Genomic DNA, 18650 nt, shown 5'->3' on the forward strand with positions numbered 1-18650 from the left:
TTTCCAATAAAAGGTGTGTTTGTATGCCATCTAATATGGGATGGCTAGATATGTGACAAAAAAGTCAAAGTACAGTAGCCCAAGTCTAATGTAGAAATAACATTTAAAAAGTCATCATCAGGACATAATCAAATCACAAAGTTGGTGGGACTTACACATAGCAGTATATAAGTATCGCTAGCTAGACTTCAACGTAAAATAGCCATAATTATATATCATGGAATTCATGGGATCATCCCTCAATAAAAGAAAATAGTGGGTGATTATCAATTGAATAAGTCAAAGTCTTTAGTGAGGTAAGTAACAATAAGAAAATCTTTTAGTGTCTCCTCACTATTCGATCCTAACAATGGCTTTGATGTCATGTGCCTATTCTACATGATGCTTAATAGAGAAATCTTATTGCATAGGGATATATGTTTTCGAATATGATGCTTTCATATAGTCAAGTAGCTTGTGTATTCACCCTTTTCATGCCATATAAAAGGGGATGTCCCAGTGTGTGGCAAAAAAGTTAAACCCCAATAGCCCAAGTCTAATATAGAAATAAAATTTGAAATGTCATCGTCACCATACCTACAAATTGCAAAGTAGGTGGAGCTTGCACATGATAATACACAACTATTGCTACTTAGACTCCAATGTAAAATACCAATCATGTAATTCATGAGAGCATCCTTCAATGACATAAAAGATTGGGTGACTATCAATTGAATAAGTAAAAGCATTTTAATGAGTTAAGTAGCAATAAGAACTTCTCACCATTCAATCCAGACGATGATTTTCATTGCATATGCCTATTCTACATGATGCTTGACATACATTTACTCTAAAGTTCATATCATGGATTTCGAAAATGTGATGTCAATATCTCAAACCTTTTCTATCAAATGATATGACTTTGAGTTGGCAACTTCTATCAAGAAACATAGCATTTTAAGTAGACAATGGATATGTGAACTACATTTTCAAATGAGCTTTAGAACAATTGGCATCACGTGTAACTCGCACAAGAACTATGAAATTGTGTTAACCATGACTAGAGAAAAAAGATTCTACAAACAAAAATAATTTGATGCTTGGAAGGGACTCTTTGTCAATGTCAAACTTCCATGGAGCACAACCTTTCTTTTGGGTCTTTGTCACAATGATAGAACATCTATAGCCAAAGTTATCTAGGCTAATAAAGGCAAAGTGTCGGTTAGTGATGATTGAACCGAAATCTCAACTTTTCTATTAAATGTGCCAACAACTAGTAGATGATATTGGACTTAGCATATCAAGAGAGATGATGTTAGCTTTGCAACCAACTAGTGTTTGAATTGTATGGTTAAATGAATTTTTCTTTTCAATCATTAGATGGTGTGGTTATAAGCACTTTTGCTTTTCATATGTTGTGTGCACATGTAGAGAACTTGTCTATTTAATGTTCTTACACCTACACATCGTTTTCTTTTCATGTAAAGCACTTCCAATTTACCCAAGCCTTTTGAGTAATCATACTTCTTAAACTCATAATAAGAACTTATTTTTACATTGGGGAGGAGCATAGCTCTTATTCAATGGCACTCATTCTCTTTATTCATTGCAGAGCAATAGCTAATTTTTAGGTCGTATTATATTTTAAAACTCTTTTGAGTTGGGATCAAACGTATGTTGTGCTGTAAGGCACCACACTCAAAGCCATGCATCTTAAATTATGATGATTTGAGCAGAAGTTACAATTAAAATGAGCTCGAGGAAGTTACTATATCGTCTGCATCACGTGTGTTCAAGGTCTATTTATAAATATCCTTCTGTAAATTTTTCTTGGATAAAACATAACCCCATGTGATGGACACATATATTCATGAGTAACTTATCCGAAGAATGAAGCTTTTTACGATCGATGGCACATTTTAGTGGGATTGTGGAAATGCCGACCTCTTCAATCAAAGAGTAAGAACTCATTAGAGAGAAATTTCACGGGGTGGTTGTAGCATTAAAGAGAGAAATTTCTGATGGAGTAGCCGTGTGTACTACTTATTTCTCACGCGATATTGCACTGGGCATTGACTTGTGCAGTAGGTGTTACAAACATACACGCACGCACACACGACATATAACCGTGCCACGTTTCTAATAATCGCTGTGAGACTGACCCACTCCCTGGATCTTACACTCTCTCGGTATTCAATAGCATCCGCAAAGCAGAGCAGATCATGATGGCTAAGTCCAGTCTCACGAATCGTCCATTCAGCTACTGCCGCCGCCTCTCCGTCGCCATAATTATCCTCCTCATCCATGTCGCCCTGGTGAGTTCATGAGATGACATTATAGCGCTAATTTGCTGCTTTTGCTCGCTCCATGACGACGATCAAAGTTAGTCCCAGATCATGTGCTTCTGTCGTAGTTTTCGCTCCTGAGAATTCCCGCCACTTGAACATGCAAATCGCTAGTTCGGTAGTGAATCATGCAACTAATGGCGTGGTAGGAGTGTGTGTGCCCTATCGTTTCTGTTACCGATGGATTATTCACCTTGCGATAGTGAATCATTCAACTTGCGTGGTAGGACTGTGTGCGCCCTCTGGAATAAGGTTGCATATAGCATAGGAGACACATGTCCCCTATTTGCAAGGGATATAAGTAATCTTTCACATAAGCCCCAAGCCTAAATAATCCAAGTTAACGATCCCAAGTCCCATGACCCCTTTATAAAGCAAGACCCCATAAGCTAGCCCCAGTGCCATGACCTAATCTACTAAAAAGTCCTTGAGCCTAAAATCCATTGAGTACATCATCATAGCTAGGAATCCTAATGGCCCATCTTCTTCAAGGATGCGACCTTATATGTGTTAATACTACAATGTATACCAATATCAATATATAAAGCCCCTCAGGTAACGTACAAGGTGATAGCACATCAACCTTTTGAGAAGTCAAGAGCATGCTTTGAAAGACACATAAATTATGATGCACGATAAATGTAGACATGCCACATCCTAAGGGCCACGAACTACCCCCATTAATTGGGATGAAACTCCCTAACTAAGATGGATCTATGGGTCCGCTTTATTTTTCTCAGGCCCACTTTGTATGGCATTGCTTCTACTCTTAATCCTGTGAAGATTATTTAGTGGTGCATCAAGCCTGATAAGTGTAGCTATAATTGATCAATAATTTAAAGTTGACCACCTTTTAACCTAGTTTGATATTTATAAAAACTAGGAACTAATTGTATTGTGCCATTTGTGCATCTTCTTCCATATCCTTCTAATGCATGGACATTATCAAAAGAGATAAGAAGAATCCTCTATTTCAACCTTGCATAAAGAGCAAGGTCCTAAAATAAGCATCAACATACTATGCCTACCACTATGGGAAACTTCAGCATAACTAGACTCTAAAGAAACGTATTGAACTTACAAAAATATATGGCATTCTAAGTTTCTAAGGTTTATAGTTTTGTAGTTGTTGCTTACATAGTTAAGTTTCTTGTGCTTATCCAAATCATGTAAGAGTTTATGGACACATTACCCACCTTGCCTAGGATTGAGCTTAATGTTCAATTCAACATCTTTGTTTACCATTTCGTTAGCCAATAGGGATAATCATAATTATAACTAGAGTATAAGCTCGCTCTTATCTTGTACTAATCAATCACTAGGAGCTTTTGACTAATGTCTAGATAGGAGAAAAAGAGTTTTCCTACCTAATGTACTAAACAAAATTATACACATCTAGGGATTTTTGGACCTAGCAAAAAGGGCGCTCTCTTCCTATATAGATTAGGTTTAAAAAAATTCAATGTATAGGTTTTTTCTCCTCATGTGTACAAAAATTTTCTAAATAAGTAATATTTTCCTATATAGGCTATTTTTTCCTATGAGAAGAAGTTTCTAGCTAGGTAATATTTTCCTATATATGTTTTACTTTCTTATGTTGAGAAAAAGTTTCTAGATATGACATTTTATTTCAATAAATTATTTGAAATAATTCACATGATGCCATAATAGAGTGGTACTATATTCTTACCCAAGTAAAACCGCACCAACAAGTTAGGGGTGAATGTGCATACTAATGAGACATGTTGTATCTAAGTTTGATGAGCTCTGTGCATTTCTTCATACGTTCTTATGACATGATGTAACCATCACCATCCTCTTAGATTGAATTATAGCAAAAACTTTACATATTCCAGACATGTAGCATTGAATGTAAGTTGATTATGGTTAGCTTATCTTCACAACTAGAACTTACATAGATACTTTGCATGCAACTAGTTTCTCATGTTTAGCCCTTGTATTTATGATTTTGAAAATAGGTACAAGTTGGTTCATCTCAAGATGGAGGAACAAGTAACCATTTTGTACTCATCCATGGTTTAAGCCACGGGGCATGGTGTTGGTACAAAATCATAACAATTTTACAAAGCAAGGGAAACAATGTGACTGCTTTAGATCTCACATCAAATGGCATCAACAAAGCAGTAGCAGACCAAGTGACTTCTGTAGCTCAATATGTGAAGCCTTTGACAGACTTTTTACAGAACAACATTACAAATGTTGATGAGAAGGTTTGATTTGGTTGTCAATTTCCTAGTCACTTTAATTTGCTAGAGCCCACACATTACCTTTTGAATATATATTGGATTAACCACTTCTAATGTATTTAGATTGTAATATGTCAGGTTATTCTTGTTGGACATAGCTTGGCAGGAGGTGCCATCTCTTATGCAATGGAACATTTTCCAAACAAAATAGATAAAGCAGTATTCCTTTCTGCATTTATGCCAAGGAATGGGGAAAGCTATATACCCATACAAGATTTCGAGGTACTAGACATAAGACCTATGCTTTCTACAATGTGAGAATTTATTTCATGTTTTATTGCATTTTATGACACTCATTTCATACATCAAGATCATCATGATTATCATAGCAATGGCTATGGTAATGAATTTAGATGTGCTTATGTTGCAAATATGTAGGCATGTCATGATGGAGTAGCCATGACTAATGAAAGCGTGATAGAAATTGTGAAGAAATTTTGAAAAAACTAAAAACATAATTACAATTGTTTTGATGATGATCATGGCTCTAATTCTTGTGGTGGAAATTATTGTGGTGATAATTAGAATCAAGCATAGTCATTGTGTCATATTTTATTACCGTTATTTTATTGTGTGCTCGCTTGATGTTTCTCTTGGAACTTCTTGAATTTTCTAGGCTTCACAAGAATTAATCCAAAATAGGGTTATCCTATTCAATTTCACAAATGGTTCTTCATCGGAGCCGACATCAGCTTATATTAATCTTGCAAAAGCTGCAGAATATTATTATAATAAAAGCCCAATCAAGGTAAGAATTCATTATTTGGTGCTCTAGCAAGAATCTTAGTGCATGCATAACTTGGTTAATCAATTAATTTAAATACAAATCTAAGTCAAGGTCATTATTCCTCTCATACCCCTTCTTTTTGCAACGTACATTACAAGTAAATGTAAAACAAGCAATGCATGTTTTTTGTTCCATTTTGTAATAACTACCAACATCTATGTTGCCATGTAGATATATAATTAGATTTACCTACCATATAGTTTTTATGAAAAATCTCATCATGTAGATTATAAAAAAATGCAATGATTGTCTATAGTTGTGTTCCATGGTACGAAACTAAGTGGACTTGTTGTTCATCAATGTAGTCTGGATGCTCATTTGTGAATGTGTGCAAAAGCATGCAACCTTCCATATCCACATTGAGACGCCCATAAAAATGCAAGATTTACTAACAAATTATCCATATCTCCAACCTTTTAAAGAGGAATAAAAAGGTAAAGTTAAATAAATTACAAAACATAATATAGTTATAGAGCATGGGTATATAGTAAAAAAATTCAACCACAAATTTGAATGCTTAGTCCTTCATATTTAAAGTTAACAAATCTTACTCTTAGGAAATTTGTGTAGTTAGAAAAAACAAAAATCTAACAAATACCCTATATTCTTGGTATTGAAAATCACTTTTGAGTAAAAGTAACTTACTAAGAACTTATTAATAACTTTTGTATTTTCTCAAGGAAATACTTTTAGGGTCTACATGACCTAGTCTCTAACAATGTTATGCAAAGAGTAGGAATTTTATTTATGAACAACATTCAAACTAGCTTTTTATTTTGACAATTGCATATTAACCTCATCAACAAAAACTAGTTTATCTCAAAAATAGAGTAACAATATAAATTATTGGTGTTTTTTGCAGGATATAAATCTTGCATTCACATTATTGAATCCCTCACCTTATGCACCACTCTTTGAGAACCTTACATTAACTCAAACTCGATATGGTCGTATTAAGCGATACTACATAAAGACAACCATGGACCGTGTAATTCCACCATCTCTACAAGCACAAATAGTGCAAGATAATCCCCCAAATAAAGTGTTCACTATTGAAGGTAGTGACCACTCGTCCTTTTTTTCTTATCCAGAAGTCCTTTCTAATATTCTCAATTCCATTGCCAAAAGCCAAACCTTTAAAAAATAGTATAGTCATGCAAAATGTAAGAACCAAAATTTCAAAGCTCCTTAATAGTTATGTTATCTAAGTTATAGATGATAATTGCCCTTGAAAGAAGTCAAAACACTATCCTAATAAGCATAGAGATTTCCATGACTACTCTTATATAAGGGTCTCTATGCCTTGATGTGTTAACAATAACAGGGCTTAAATACATATCCAGCTTGAAATTGCAATAATTCCATGTTGTATTGGATTGCATCAACCTCTCCTATGAATAGAAGGAACCTTGCAAAGGATGATGAAGGACACACAAAGAGAAGCCATCAAAAGTGAAAAGTTATACATTGAAAATATGTGTACCATAGGGAGTATGAAAGAGATGCATGCGTATATAAGAAACCCACAGGTGTACTACAATAGAATGAATTCAATCAGATGGATGTTAAGATAAAAACTAAGAAAACCTTGTGATTTTTAGTTTGTAAATATGTGGATAAATATTTTGTTGATCAAAGGTGGAGATTTAGAAATTTGAGAAAAAATTTGGGTGAATTTTAGAAAAAAATACATAAATTTTTGTCTATGTGGGCTATTTTCTGAGTTTTAAAGCCCATAAATTTAGGGTTGTGACCTTGAAAACCTCTAGAAAAAGTCATTTGCCTAAAAATAGCCTCCAATTTTACCTTCGTGTAAAAATGAAAAAAATAACATCCTCCCTTATGCAAAGTTACATCAACACAATCCTCAAATCGGATATATCTCATTGTCGAGACCTACAATGGGCCCAATATTGGCTCTAAGACATAAGCCGGGCCTTTACTACTCACCTGAAACCACCCCACATGGCCGCATGACCAGGAGCATCTAAGAACTTTGGGTTTGTTCAAGTTTGTAGTCCAATGAATGATTCTTTTCACACTCCTCAAAAGGAGTTCTTGAACATTTTGGTGTTGTATACCATGTAGAACACACACATGGATCACCCCTTACTGAAAAAAAGTCCACTCTTTTGATCAAATAATCAAGGAGATGATAGATAAACCTCACCAAATAACTCCGAAGGAATCGAATATCTAGACTTATGGCTTGGGATACCTCACACTCTCAACATCGGGTTATCACTCATACAAACATGTGCTATGCATTCAGGATATAATACCATGTGGTGCATCAATGCAAGTGTGAATATGATCATTGTACTCAAACAAATGTTCATTGAAAATTAGCAACGTGAAAGTGTGAAGACAATTCTTTTCATGATTTCCTTTTTTCTATAATAGTGCTTATTTGCTTAGGGCTAGCATCGAGCTTCCTCGTACTACTAGTCCCTTTAATTCTAAACAACCGCAAACTCTATATAAAATGCAGCATAAAACATCAAAATTTAACGTAATTTATCACTCAACAACCCCTAATCCCTACCGTTTAATTTTTTTTTTTTGTTGATAGGTGTAGGCATGGTTTTTAATGTATTTTTCTTTATTAAAAGCTATAAACCTCACTCCAAGGAAGAGATAGGGTTGAACGAAGCCTCATGCTTCAACTTCATCATATGTCCATGCACATTAATCTTCTTTTTTCTTATTTTTATGACATGATAATATTTTTTTCTATTTATTTATTTAAAAATATAAATAATTACTGATTCAAGTGTAGAGTGATTACTCTTACACAAAATGATTTTCTTAGTATGTTTCATTCCATAGAACGATGAATGCACACCAAAAACTCAAAAACTGCATATTCCCCTTAAACCATCTGGTCTCCAGTTTTGCATGTTTTGCATAAAATTATTATACGCGTGATTTTTTATGATTCTTTCAATATGACTAATCAAATATAGGATTGGAAATTAAATCCAAGCATTACTAACCATTTCAACAAGAATCCATCATAAAACGATAAAATCTATATTTTTCTCATAAAACTACTCATTGTGATGTGCATTTTTCGATGTTGGAGGCCCTTTGATGCTCTTCCACAGCTATTGATGATCCATCCAAATTTGATTTACTTCTCTGTCCACTTGTGCATAATCCTTTGACCAGAAAACATGTATATGATTCCATCCCCCTCTCTTTTACATTGATCCATGAGAATAAACCATAAGAGGAGAGAGGAGAGGGGAGAGAGAAATACTAAAATCAGATCTTCTTGTATAATGCATCATTTCGAGCATTGTTTGTCATGATGTAGAGCGAGGAATTGGAGCATCCTGCTACCGTGAGGATTCTTTTTGATGCTGATTATAAAAAAATGGCATTATTTTAAGCATCCAAAAAAGCGCCCCCCCCCCCCACCCATGTTTTCATTAGTTGTGTCTTTTCATTTTACAAGCTTAAACTAACTTAAAGCTTTTGGTTTAAAAAACTATTTCACTACTTTGTGTTCACACTCTAGTCCAAGTGGTTTATTCGCTTTCGAAAGAGCAAACATGCTTGAAATCGAGATCCATCTGGACAAATGGCTTCATGACGTCGAAATCTATAAACTTGGCAACTGTGATGCACTTTTTGGCTCTTGGATCACATAGCTACTTCATAATACGAAACCTTGAGGGGATTAAATGGGAGGTCAAGTAGACTCCAATCGATGAATTGAAACTTACCTACACATAAGGTATGAGGGTAATTCCATTATTGAGTTTTAATCTTTGACATTTTGTATATTGACAAGTCCAAGCCTTCCTTTTAATATAACATCAATATGGGCTATTCGATTTTGTCTACTATTAGCTGAAAAAATGACCTCCTTAGGCTCAAATATCTTACCTTTCAAATAGAGTGGTTGCTCTAGCTTCCCAAAGGGCTCTTGTATAGAGAGATCTGTGGATTTTGGCTCATTTGACCCTTCCTTGTTTGGATTTTGAATGTGTCATTGCTACTACCCAGACTAGGTAGGGATTCAATCCTAGGCCCATCACAATGATGCATCCTAGAGCGGTGCACATTGCTAGATGTATTATTATGTCCTCTGGTCTCATCCACTTGGGAATTCACCATGGTATATTCACTTGGAAATCTTTTCCTTTCATCTAGCACAACAACCACACTTTTAGAGATTTCAAGCCTCCAAACCCATCTTCTTTTTATCTTTGCATGGCTTGATTGGTTGCCACCATTCCTTCTATTTTTATGTTCTTTCATGTGGACCAATCTATCTCGGCTCATTTACTCAATATCATTTCCCCAAAATTAGATCCTTTAACTAGATTATGTCTTCACCATTGTAAACCCTAGGTTTCCTCTCACCTTGGCTCTCAATTATTGAGACAACCTCCACATGATAATATATATTAGCTATGTTTTGGGCCGTTATCTCATTAGCATAATTTTGTTTCGAAATTAGACCACTAAGGGGTTACTTAACCACTTTGCTTCCCCTATTAGCTCTACACCTTTCCATCTAGATCATGGCTTTGGAACATGGAATTGGTTGCACTAGGAGGCTAGGGTTCTTGGGCCTTAGGGTCTTTATAGTTAATGCCAGGATTCTCCCTAGTATAAATGTCATTTGCACCTCCAATAGAACTAACATACAATAAATATTGCCAATCCTTATGGATTTCAAGGGTGCGGAGAAAACTCCAATAGTTCTTCCAACACCTCTGAATATATATCTCATAATCATCTACTTGAACCTTTGCCTCCTTCGCTGACTTAGGGTTTCTCATCCTAACGTGGAGCTATGTTTTTATTTCCAAGCCACTAACAAAGAGTTCACCAATCACATCTTCTGGTAATTGATTGACTTTCCTTGACCAAAGCTTCAGAATGCCATCAAAGGCTCTTGTGCACTCTTTGATGGATGTATATAACTCTTGCCAAATCTATATGAGTTGTCCCAAGACTTGAGTCATGTGAACCTTCTTTTCATGTTCATCTTAAAATCTATCACATAATTTCTGGAATGATTTAATTGACCCATTTTTCGGTCTCTCCCTTTAGGGTACCCAAGAACACAAGCATTCCATGTAGATCCTTGAACACACTTGCAAGGCAAGTTAGGCCATATTCTTTCAAGTGTAGCATCAGATTCTCATCTAGTAGCCCATGAAACACTGCGATTTCTCTATAAGGAGGAGGGCATTTATTCCTCATCTTTGGGATTAAGACTGAGTCTTCAAAATCTTCATATTTCTCTTGACCTAATCCCATCATCTCATGGCCCCTAATCTCTTGCATTTCCACCTTTATCGGTGTAGGAAGGTTTCGTGCTAACTGGGCCTCCCTTTCTGCTAACTCACAGAGTGGTTTAGGGAGTCCAACATGATGCAATAGGGAATCTACCTCATCACTAAGTGATGGTACTTTAGCAAGGCTATTCTCATCTGCCACCACTTTGCTAGAACCTAGGATAGGTCCCAATATAAACTTCATTGCCAACAATGGTTTCCCACACGCATAGACATCATCCATGCTTTATGGATCTTAGCAATTACACTATGGTACCCAATTATTTCAAAAACTAGCATCGGATGTATTCTCGGATCAAAGTCATGCATATTAACCATTGTTATCATAATCTTTTCGTCTAAAAAGTCATCATCATTAGTGTGGATGACTGTGCCCTCTTAGCCTCACTTTTGGTTTATAATGTTTTCTCTACCTCCCATGGCTTATGAATCTCAAAAGTTGCTCCATGTGTACTTTCCCATAATGGCCCAAACTTGAGCATGGTATCACTTTCGGGGCAAAGGATAAAATAGTTAGTCACATGAATAACCAAATATCCCACTAATCCATTTAGGATGGACAAAATATCTTTCGAGTTATGGGGATTCCTTGGATTAATCATCATGTTGATAACCAAAGTATTAGTGAGCTTGCATTTAATATCCACCACTTCTTCAAGGTGGCTCCCAATTAGAAGCTAAGAAAAATAATGGATCACTTATAGCCAAGATTTGAAAGTGACCACTTATTAGCGGCTCCCAGTAAATGCACCACCTATTAGGACCTAAAATGGGCCCAACACTGGCTTTAAGGCACTAGCCGAGCCTCTACTACTCACCTAAAACCACCCTACACAGCCTCGCGACTAGGAGCACCTAAGAACTTTGCATTTGTATGAGTTTGTAGTCCAATGAATGATTCTTTTCCCACCCCTCAAAAGGAGTCCCTGAACATCTTGATGTTGTTCACTACATAGCATACACACAGGGAGCACCCCTCGATTGATCACCGCGGCTCCACTACGACTCTCATATACCTCAAGGATTGGTCCCAAGATGAACCGTAAACACAAAACACATCCAAAATAAAGTGCATTATTTTAATTAAATGATCCAAGAGATGATAGATAAATGTCACCAAATAACTCCCAAGGAATTGAATATCTAGCTATATGGCTTGGGATACCTCACACTCTTAGCATCGGGTCATTACTCATACAAACACGTGTGCATCCATGATATAATACCATGTGGTACATCAATGCAAGTGTGAATATGACCATCATACTCAAACAAATGTTCATTGAAAATTAGCAACATGAAAGTGCAGCAAAGACAATTCTATTCATGATTTCTCTTTTCCTATAATAGTGCTTTGTTGCTTAGGGCTAGCATCGAGCTTCCTCGTGCTAATAGTCCCTTTAATTTTAAACAACCATGAGCTGTATATAAAATACAATATGAAGCATCATAATTTAACGTACTTTATCACTCAACAACCCCCTACTCCATACCATTTAAAATTTTTGTTGTGTTGATAGGTGTAGGCATGGTTTTTTATGTATTTTTCTTTATGAAAAGCCATAGAAAATCACTCTAACAAAGAGATAGGGCTGAGCTAAGGCTAAGCCTAATGCTTCAACTCTATCATACGTCCACACATATTAATCTTATTTTTTCTTATTTTTATGATGCAAAAACCCTAAATTTTTTCATTTTTATTTTTTTCTATTGATTTATAGAAAATTATAAATAATTATTTATTCAGGTGTAGATTAATTACTCTTATAGAGATTACTTGTTTTAGCATGTTTCATTCCATAGGAACGGTAAATGCACACCAAAAAACCAAAAACTGCATATTTTTCCTTAAACCGTCTAGTCTCGGGTTTTACGTGTTTTGCATAAAATTATTATACGACTGATTTTTTATGATTCTTTCAATATGACTAATCAAACTGAAGATTGGCAATTAAATCCAAGCATTTCTAACCATTTTAAAAATGAGAATCCATCATAAAACGATAAATTAATCTGCCTTTTTCTCATAAACTGGTCATTATGATGCGTGTTTTCAATGTTGGAGGCCCCCTGACACTCTTCCATGGCCATTAATGATCCATCCAACTTTGATTCATGTTTCTTTCCAGTCGTGCATCATCGTTTGACCAAAAAATGTCCATCTCAGCCCATCCCCCTCTGTTTTACATTGATCCATGAGAACAAACCACAAGAGGAGAGAGGAGAGAGAAATACTGAAATCTGATATTCTTGTATGATGCATCATTTCTAGCATTGTTTGTCACGATGGAGGGTGAGGAATTGGAGCATCATGCTGCCATGAGGATTCTTCCTAATGTTGATCATAAAAAAATGGCATTATTTTAATGATTTTGGGGCGTTGAAATAAAGATGTCCCCCCTCACATTTTCATTAGTTGTCTTTTTATAATCTTAAACAAGCTTTAAGCTTTTGGTTAAAAAATTTGTTTCACTACTTTGTGTTCACACTACTCCATCCCAAGTGATTTTTTCACTTTCGGAAGGGCAAACACGCTCGAAATTGAGATTTGTCTGGACTGATGGCTTTGTGATATTGAAATCTATAAACTTGGCCACCATGACATACTTTCTAGCTCCCAGATCACATGGCTACTTCATAACACGAAACCTTGAGAGGATTAAATGGGGGATCAAACGGACTCCGATCAACAAACGGAGACTTGCATTAGGTTCCTAGCATCGAAATTCATCTAGGAAAACTAGACTCATTGATCTACAATCATTTCATTTTTCATCAAAATTTGGTCTTTTACAGCATCCCGAGCTCTTTGCCACTTCAAGAATACCCTACTCATTCATGCATCATTGTACCATTTGTGGTGGCAATCGTGCCACCATTTTCAATCACCCATTTGTGCCACATGTGTATAGCCTCAATCTCAGGGGAGTGTTTGCTACAAGTCATTCACTTATTGTGCCATGTGTGCAAGGTCTTGATCCCCTTAGAGCACTTGCCATGCAACAATATGGCATGCCAAAAATATTAGGTACAAGTTTCATAGTTGATGACATGAATACAAGTCGCTCATTGAATGGTGCCATGTATGCAAGTAATCTTGTGCTTGTGAAATCATCAATGACTATGCACCTTCTTAAAGGCCTCCGCACATGGTTGATGATGCATTTTTTGAACCCCTAGCCTACATGCACACCAACGTTGATGATCCCAACCTAGGATACAATCTTCTATTTCCTTCTAAGGAATCCTTTGAAGTGCAAGTTTAGAGTACTTCTTGCCTAGTAAGAAATCTTGGCACTCCACCTTGTCTTATCTACTACACTCCAATATCTAGAGCATGGTAGGAAAGCTTCACACTCCACTTTCTCTTGCCTAGGGCTTGGTAAGAAAAGTTCTTTTAACATGCATAGTTAATTAATCCAATATCTAGTTTACTCTAACTTCTCTTGTGGAGTATAACTACACCCATATATCTAGCCCAGTTTGTGAGAAAATATAAATTGTATCCAAAGATGCATATGCAATTGCGATTTACCAAGAGGGTTCTGATAGGGCAAGATTCCATTTAGGACATTGTCAAAGCTCAAAGAAGGTTTGTTTTTGGATGGACCCCTCCCAATGACCATCTTGTTCTTCTCTATATTAGACTTCTTCTTGAGGGTATCTACTATTTTTTATTCTAGAGGCCCTAGAAGCTCTAGAGCCATTAGTGCATCAACTAATATCATCAACCACATCCTTCTAACGCATCTACATAGCATTCTGATGTGTTCCTTATGAGTTTAATTTGATGTGCTCTTAGTATAATCTGTTGTAAAATCTTATAATCACTACTTTTTTGAGACAAATGTATCTCCATAAATTGTTTTACTTGTTTTAAATATTAATACTTTTAAGCTAATGTTTTGGATTTGGTTATATTTTAAATCTGTTGCTCAAATTTTACTCATTAGACATGCATTTAATAATGTGTAAACCTGCCAACCTATTAATAATTCATGTTTCTTCAACCGAAACACTTGTTTGTCACCCTTTTTTTACTAATTTAATTGAGAGCTAGATTTTAGGAGTGGATTTTGAGCCGTGCTTGAAGCATTTAAGGTCGTTTTGGAGCAAAAAGTGTCAATGAAGTAGCAAAGCCCAAATTTTCATGAAAAATCAAACGGCGGCAAATGGCCGAGTTGGAATTTTCCTAGATGCATATTGATGTTAGGGATCCAACGCAAGTCTCGATTCTTCAATCGGAGGTTGTTTGACCCCCCATTTAATCCCCGCAAGGTTTGGCATTATAAAGCAATTACTAGATCCAGGAGCCAAAAAGTGCACGACAAAGACAAAGTTGATGGATTTTGATGCTCTGAAGCCAGGTGTCCAGAAGTATCTTGAATCCGAGTTTTTTTGCCTACTCAAAATTGAAATATCCACTTGGGGATAGTGTGAACACAAAAGATGAACCGGTTATTTTAAAGAGTTCTAACCTTAGGCTTAATAAAAGCCTCAAACTAGTCAAAAAATTTGACAAACAGGTGAGGATGCAAATTTTTTTGTGCCTCTTCCAAATCTACCCAATGACACTTCAATCTTCACAATTCTTGAGAGAGAGAGAGAGAGATTCTCGATCTAGACAAAGAGAGGAAGGAGATGACTGTAATTTGGCTGATTTTCATGGAGGATTAAGAAATCTGATTTTTTACTCTTTCTCTCTTCTCTCTCCTCCCTACTCTTTGCAACTGTTCATATGCATCAATTCAAGAGAGAAGGGGGAGGGTTGTGATGGTGAATATGGACCAAACAATGATGTCGGAGCGATGGAGGATGTAGGTCAGGCTAAGAGACTATGTCAACAGCAAAGAAGAACTGTCAATGGCCTCCCATCTATGAGATACGAGCCTTGGAATCACGATTTCTATGTGTAAGTGAGCGGTTCTTTTATTTTATGGAAAATGATTGAAGAAAATACTTGATTTTTCTTGTTTCTAATTTTCATGTTGCATTCTCTCTAAAATATGAAAAAAAACCAAAAAATACAATGATATAATAATTTCACGCAAAATACACAAAACTCGTAAGTTGAGGTTTTTATGGAAATGATGGAATATGGGATTTTTGTTGAGTGTTTTGGGGTCATATGGGATAAAAAAGGATATGGAAATGATGCTGAGTATCCTTGATTAGTAAGAACTCATAATGTTGAAATATCTCATTTTTATGAACAAATAAATGGAAAAAAATAGGAAAAATAAGAGAAAAATTAGTTTTTATGCCTAAAAAACTAGAAAAAAATACATTTTATATTCGTGAGCATATGACAAGGATGGAGCATAAGGATCAAGCCTCAATCAAGCCTTTTTTCCATGTTATAGTGTGTTTTTATCAATTTTTATATTGAAAATTACATGAAAATGAGCTCTACAACTACCCAATGAATGCAAAAACTAAGTGGTTAGTTCTTGAAACTGATGAAAATTATGATCTATTTGTCTACGCACAACATATAGGACAGATTATCATTTGAATTAAGGAAACTAGTAGCATGAAGATATTACGTGCTAATCTATAGCAACAACGCACGTATGATTAGTCGAAAAATCATTGAAGGGTTGTTTTTGCACTTCAACTACCTAGTTTCTAATGATAAAATGCTTGAGCACAATGGTCATACACATTTGCATTGAGCATAACATGGTATCAAACCTAGATGCATTGCAATTGTTTGCCAAATGTTAACCTACGTGGAGTGTGTAAGGAAACCCGAGCTACAGAGTAGATGAACGGTTCCTTGGGGCAAGCTTGGTAAGGAAAATATCAAATCTCTTGGATCATTGAAAATATATAAGAATGGAGATTGTTCGTGTCTTCTTTATGTTAGGGCATCTCATCGGGAGGCCAATCCTCTCGATGTAGGAGAGCTGCAGTGGGGCCATGATATTTAACTAGATGGGTTGCCTCCTATGTTTATACTACATTGGTGTACTATACGAAGATCTATGGGATCTCCCTATGAGGAGTACGGAAGTGCAATCGTTGGACTATGTTCTATTACAAATGTAATATCTCTAATAGTGAGTGATTAGGGTAGTGTGCCCTTGGATGCTCATGGCTGCGAGGTCATGTGGAGTTGTCTTGTTAGTGTTAAAGAGACCCAACTAGTGCCTATAGCTAGTGTCGGGCCCATTCTAGGTCTCAAAATGTGGTGCATTTTCCGGGAGTTTCCTATGAGTTGCGGTTTCTATGCCTTGGGTCGATTGGGACCATTTCTCTAATATATGCCAAAAATTAGTGAGCTAGACTCACAAGACTGTCAAGCAGAACTCCAAAAGCAATAAAGGGCTAAACGAGCTAGATGGTGGGCCGAGATAAATAGAAGATACTCTCCACAAAGGAGTGGCCTGATATCTTTGCAAAGGTGAGGTGATAATAACCCTCGCTTGGCACACGATCCATTAGGGGCAGGAAGCTCTAGTTCTTCCCCCCCTCCAATCAATCCCTCCACTTTGACTGGAGCTATAGTTCCAGTTGTTCAAACCCCTGTAGCAAATCCAATTGTTCCCATGGCCACACAACCTATTGTTATACTTGATGGAATGGCGGATTTGCCAACTTTAGGTTTCCCCCTACCTATCTTTAATGTGTTAGTGGAAGAAGATGAGGGATTGCACATTAACGAAGTTGATGTTCAACTATTGGGTTCAAGATGAAGGGGATTTAATTATGTTTTTTAACATGACTCTCAAAGGAAGAGCTACCATATGGTATCACGACCTAGAGGCTAGAACCATAATGATCTATTTTTTGAAGCCTTTCGAAGGGATTTTTCCCTTGAAAGGGGTGGTCAATATTGGCTACATGTACTAAATGTGACACATCAAGAGCCACATGAGGATATCCAAACATATGCCAAGAAGTTAAAAGAGGTCTTTTGCAAATTGCAAGCCTCCATCCTAGTAACTGCCCAACTGCAATATTTTTTGCATGGTCTAGATTTCAACATTCAGGTGCAGTTGAGTAGTGTCACTTTGCCTAATGTGGACATTGCCATTCGATGAGCACGAGAAGTAGAATCCCAACTCCAAGAGTCTTATGCCTCTCGAACCAATCTTAATATGGGTCTAGTTTTGGGAAATAATTTGGCATTGACCAATGACAATGGAAGTCAAGGGATAGCTATGACTAAAATGTGAGAGGAAGCATGGTTCAAAATGTTCCTTTATTGCCAACTTCTCCCAGTGTAACTATGCCTATGGCTAGTTAGATGGCTCCACCAAATGTTGGAGGCGAAGCATCAAACCCTAACATTGTTCTTGTGAGTTAGCAACTCATGCCCAATCAAATTGTTAGGCCAATGGAACGACGGATAGACAATCATGGCTATGAGTCAAGTGCATGGAATGTCCTTGGTGAAGTCAAAGTGAAGCACTACATTGGCATGATTTCCGAACACTATAGAAAAATAGCCATTGATGTTAATTTCCTTAAAACATAATAGAGTCTAATAGGAAGTAGACGCCTTAAAAAGGGTCCACCCTCAAGGTTTAGTTGTAAGTGGTGTGGCGGCTAGCACTACCCTAGAAATTTCCCAAACGTCAAATGTGATATTTGTGGGAAGTCTAGCCATTTAGCTGCCACATGTTGGAGTAAGATTAGCTCTCCAACAAGGTAGTAGATAGCTAGGTCCTGTTAACCATCATGGGAAAAGGGAACATGTTGGAGTAAGATTAGCTCTCCAACAAGGTAGTAGATAGCTAGGTTCTGTTAACCATCATGGGCAAAGGGAACAATCTTCAGCAAGATGGTGGACCGAAACAAATACTTTAAAGATGTAAGGCTACTGTAGAGGAGCCACCTAATGGCAGTGGAGTTAGCCTCATTTAGGCTGTACAGGTTAATGGCACTGAAGCTTCTAATCTACGGGCCATTACAAGAGGTCAAAAGGGTAGAGAAGGCGACAAGGGTA

At 36.5% G+C, this 18650-nt stretch overlaps 1 protein-coding gene across 1 annotated transcript; it reads left to right on the top strand.

Annotated features, from left to right (window-relative positions):
- The first annotated feature begins 2019 nt into the window (after positions 1 to 2019).
- Positions 2020 to 6979, top strand: LOC148032519 (putative methylesterase 11, chloroplastic). The gene is made up of 5 exons (XM_087684116.1): positions 2020 to 2294; positions 4304 to 4555; positions 4670 to 4813; positions 5208 to 5339; positions 6241 to 6979. The coding sequence occupies exons 1-5, from the start codon at positions 2202 to 2204 to the stop codon at positions 6523 to 6525; spliced, it is 906 nt and encodes a 301-aa protein (XP_087540242.1). The 5' UTR covers positions 2020 to 2201; the 3' UTR covers positions 6526 to 6979.
- Positions 6980 to 18650: the final 11671 nt, after the last annotated feature.

This window comes from Lygodium microphyllum, chromosome 8, assembly GCF_053477565.2.
Source record: "Lygodium microphyllum isolate KBCC chromosome 8, Lygodium_microphyllum_v1.1.10, whole genome shotgun sequence".
Classification (NCBI taxonomy): domain Eukaryota; kingdom Viridiplantae; phylum Streptophyta; class Polypodiopsida; order Schizaeales; family Lygodiaceae; genus Lygodium; species Lygodium microphyllum.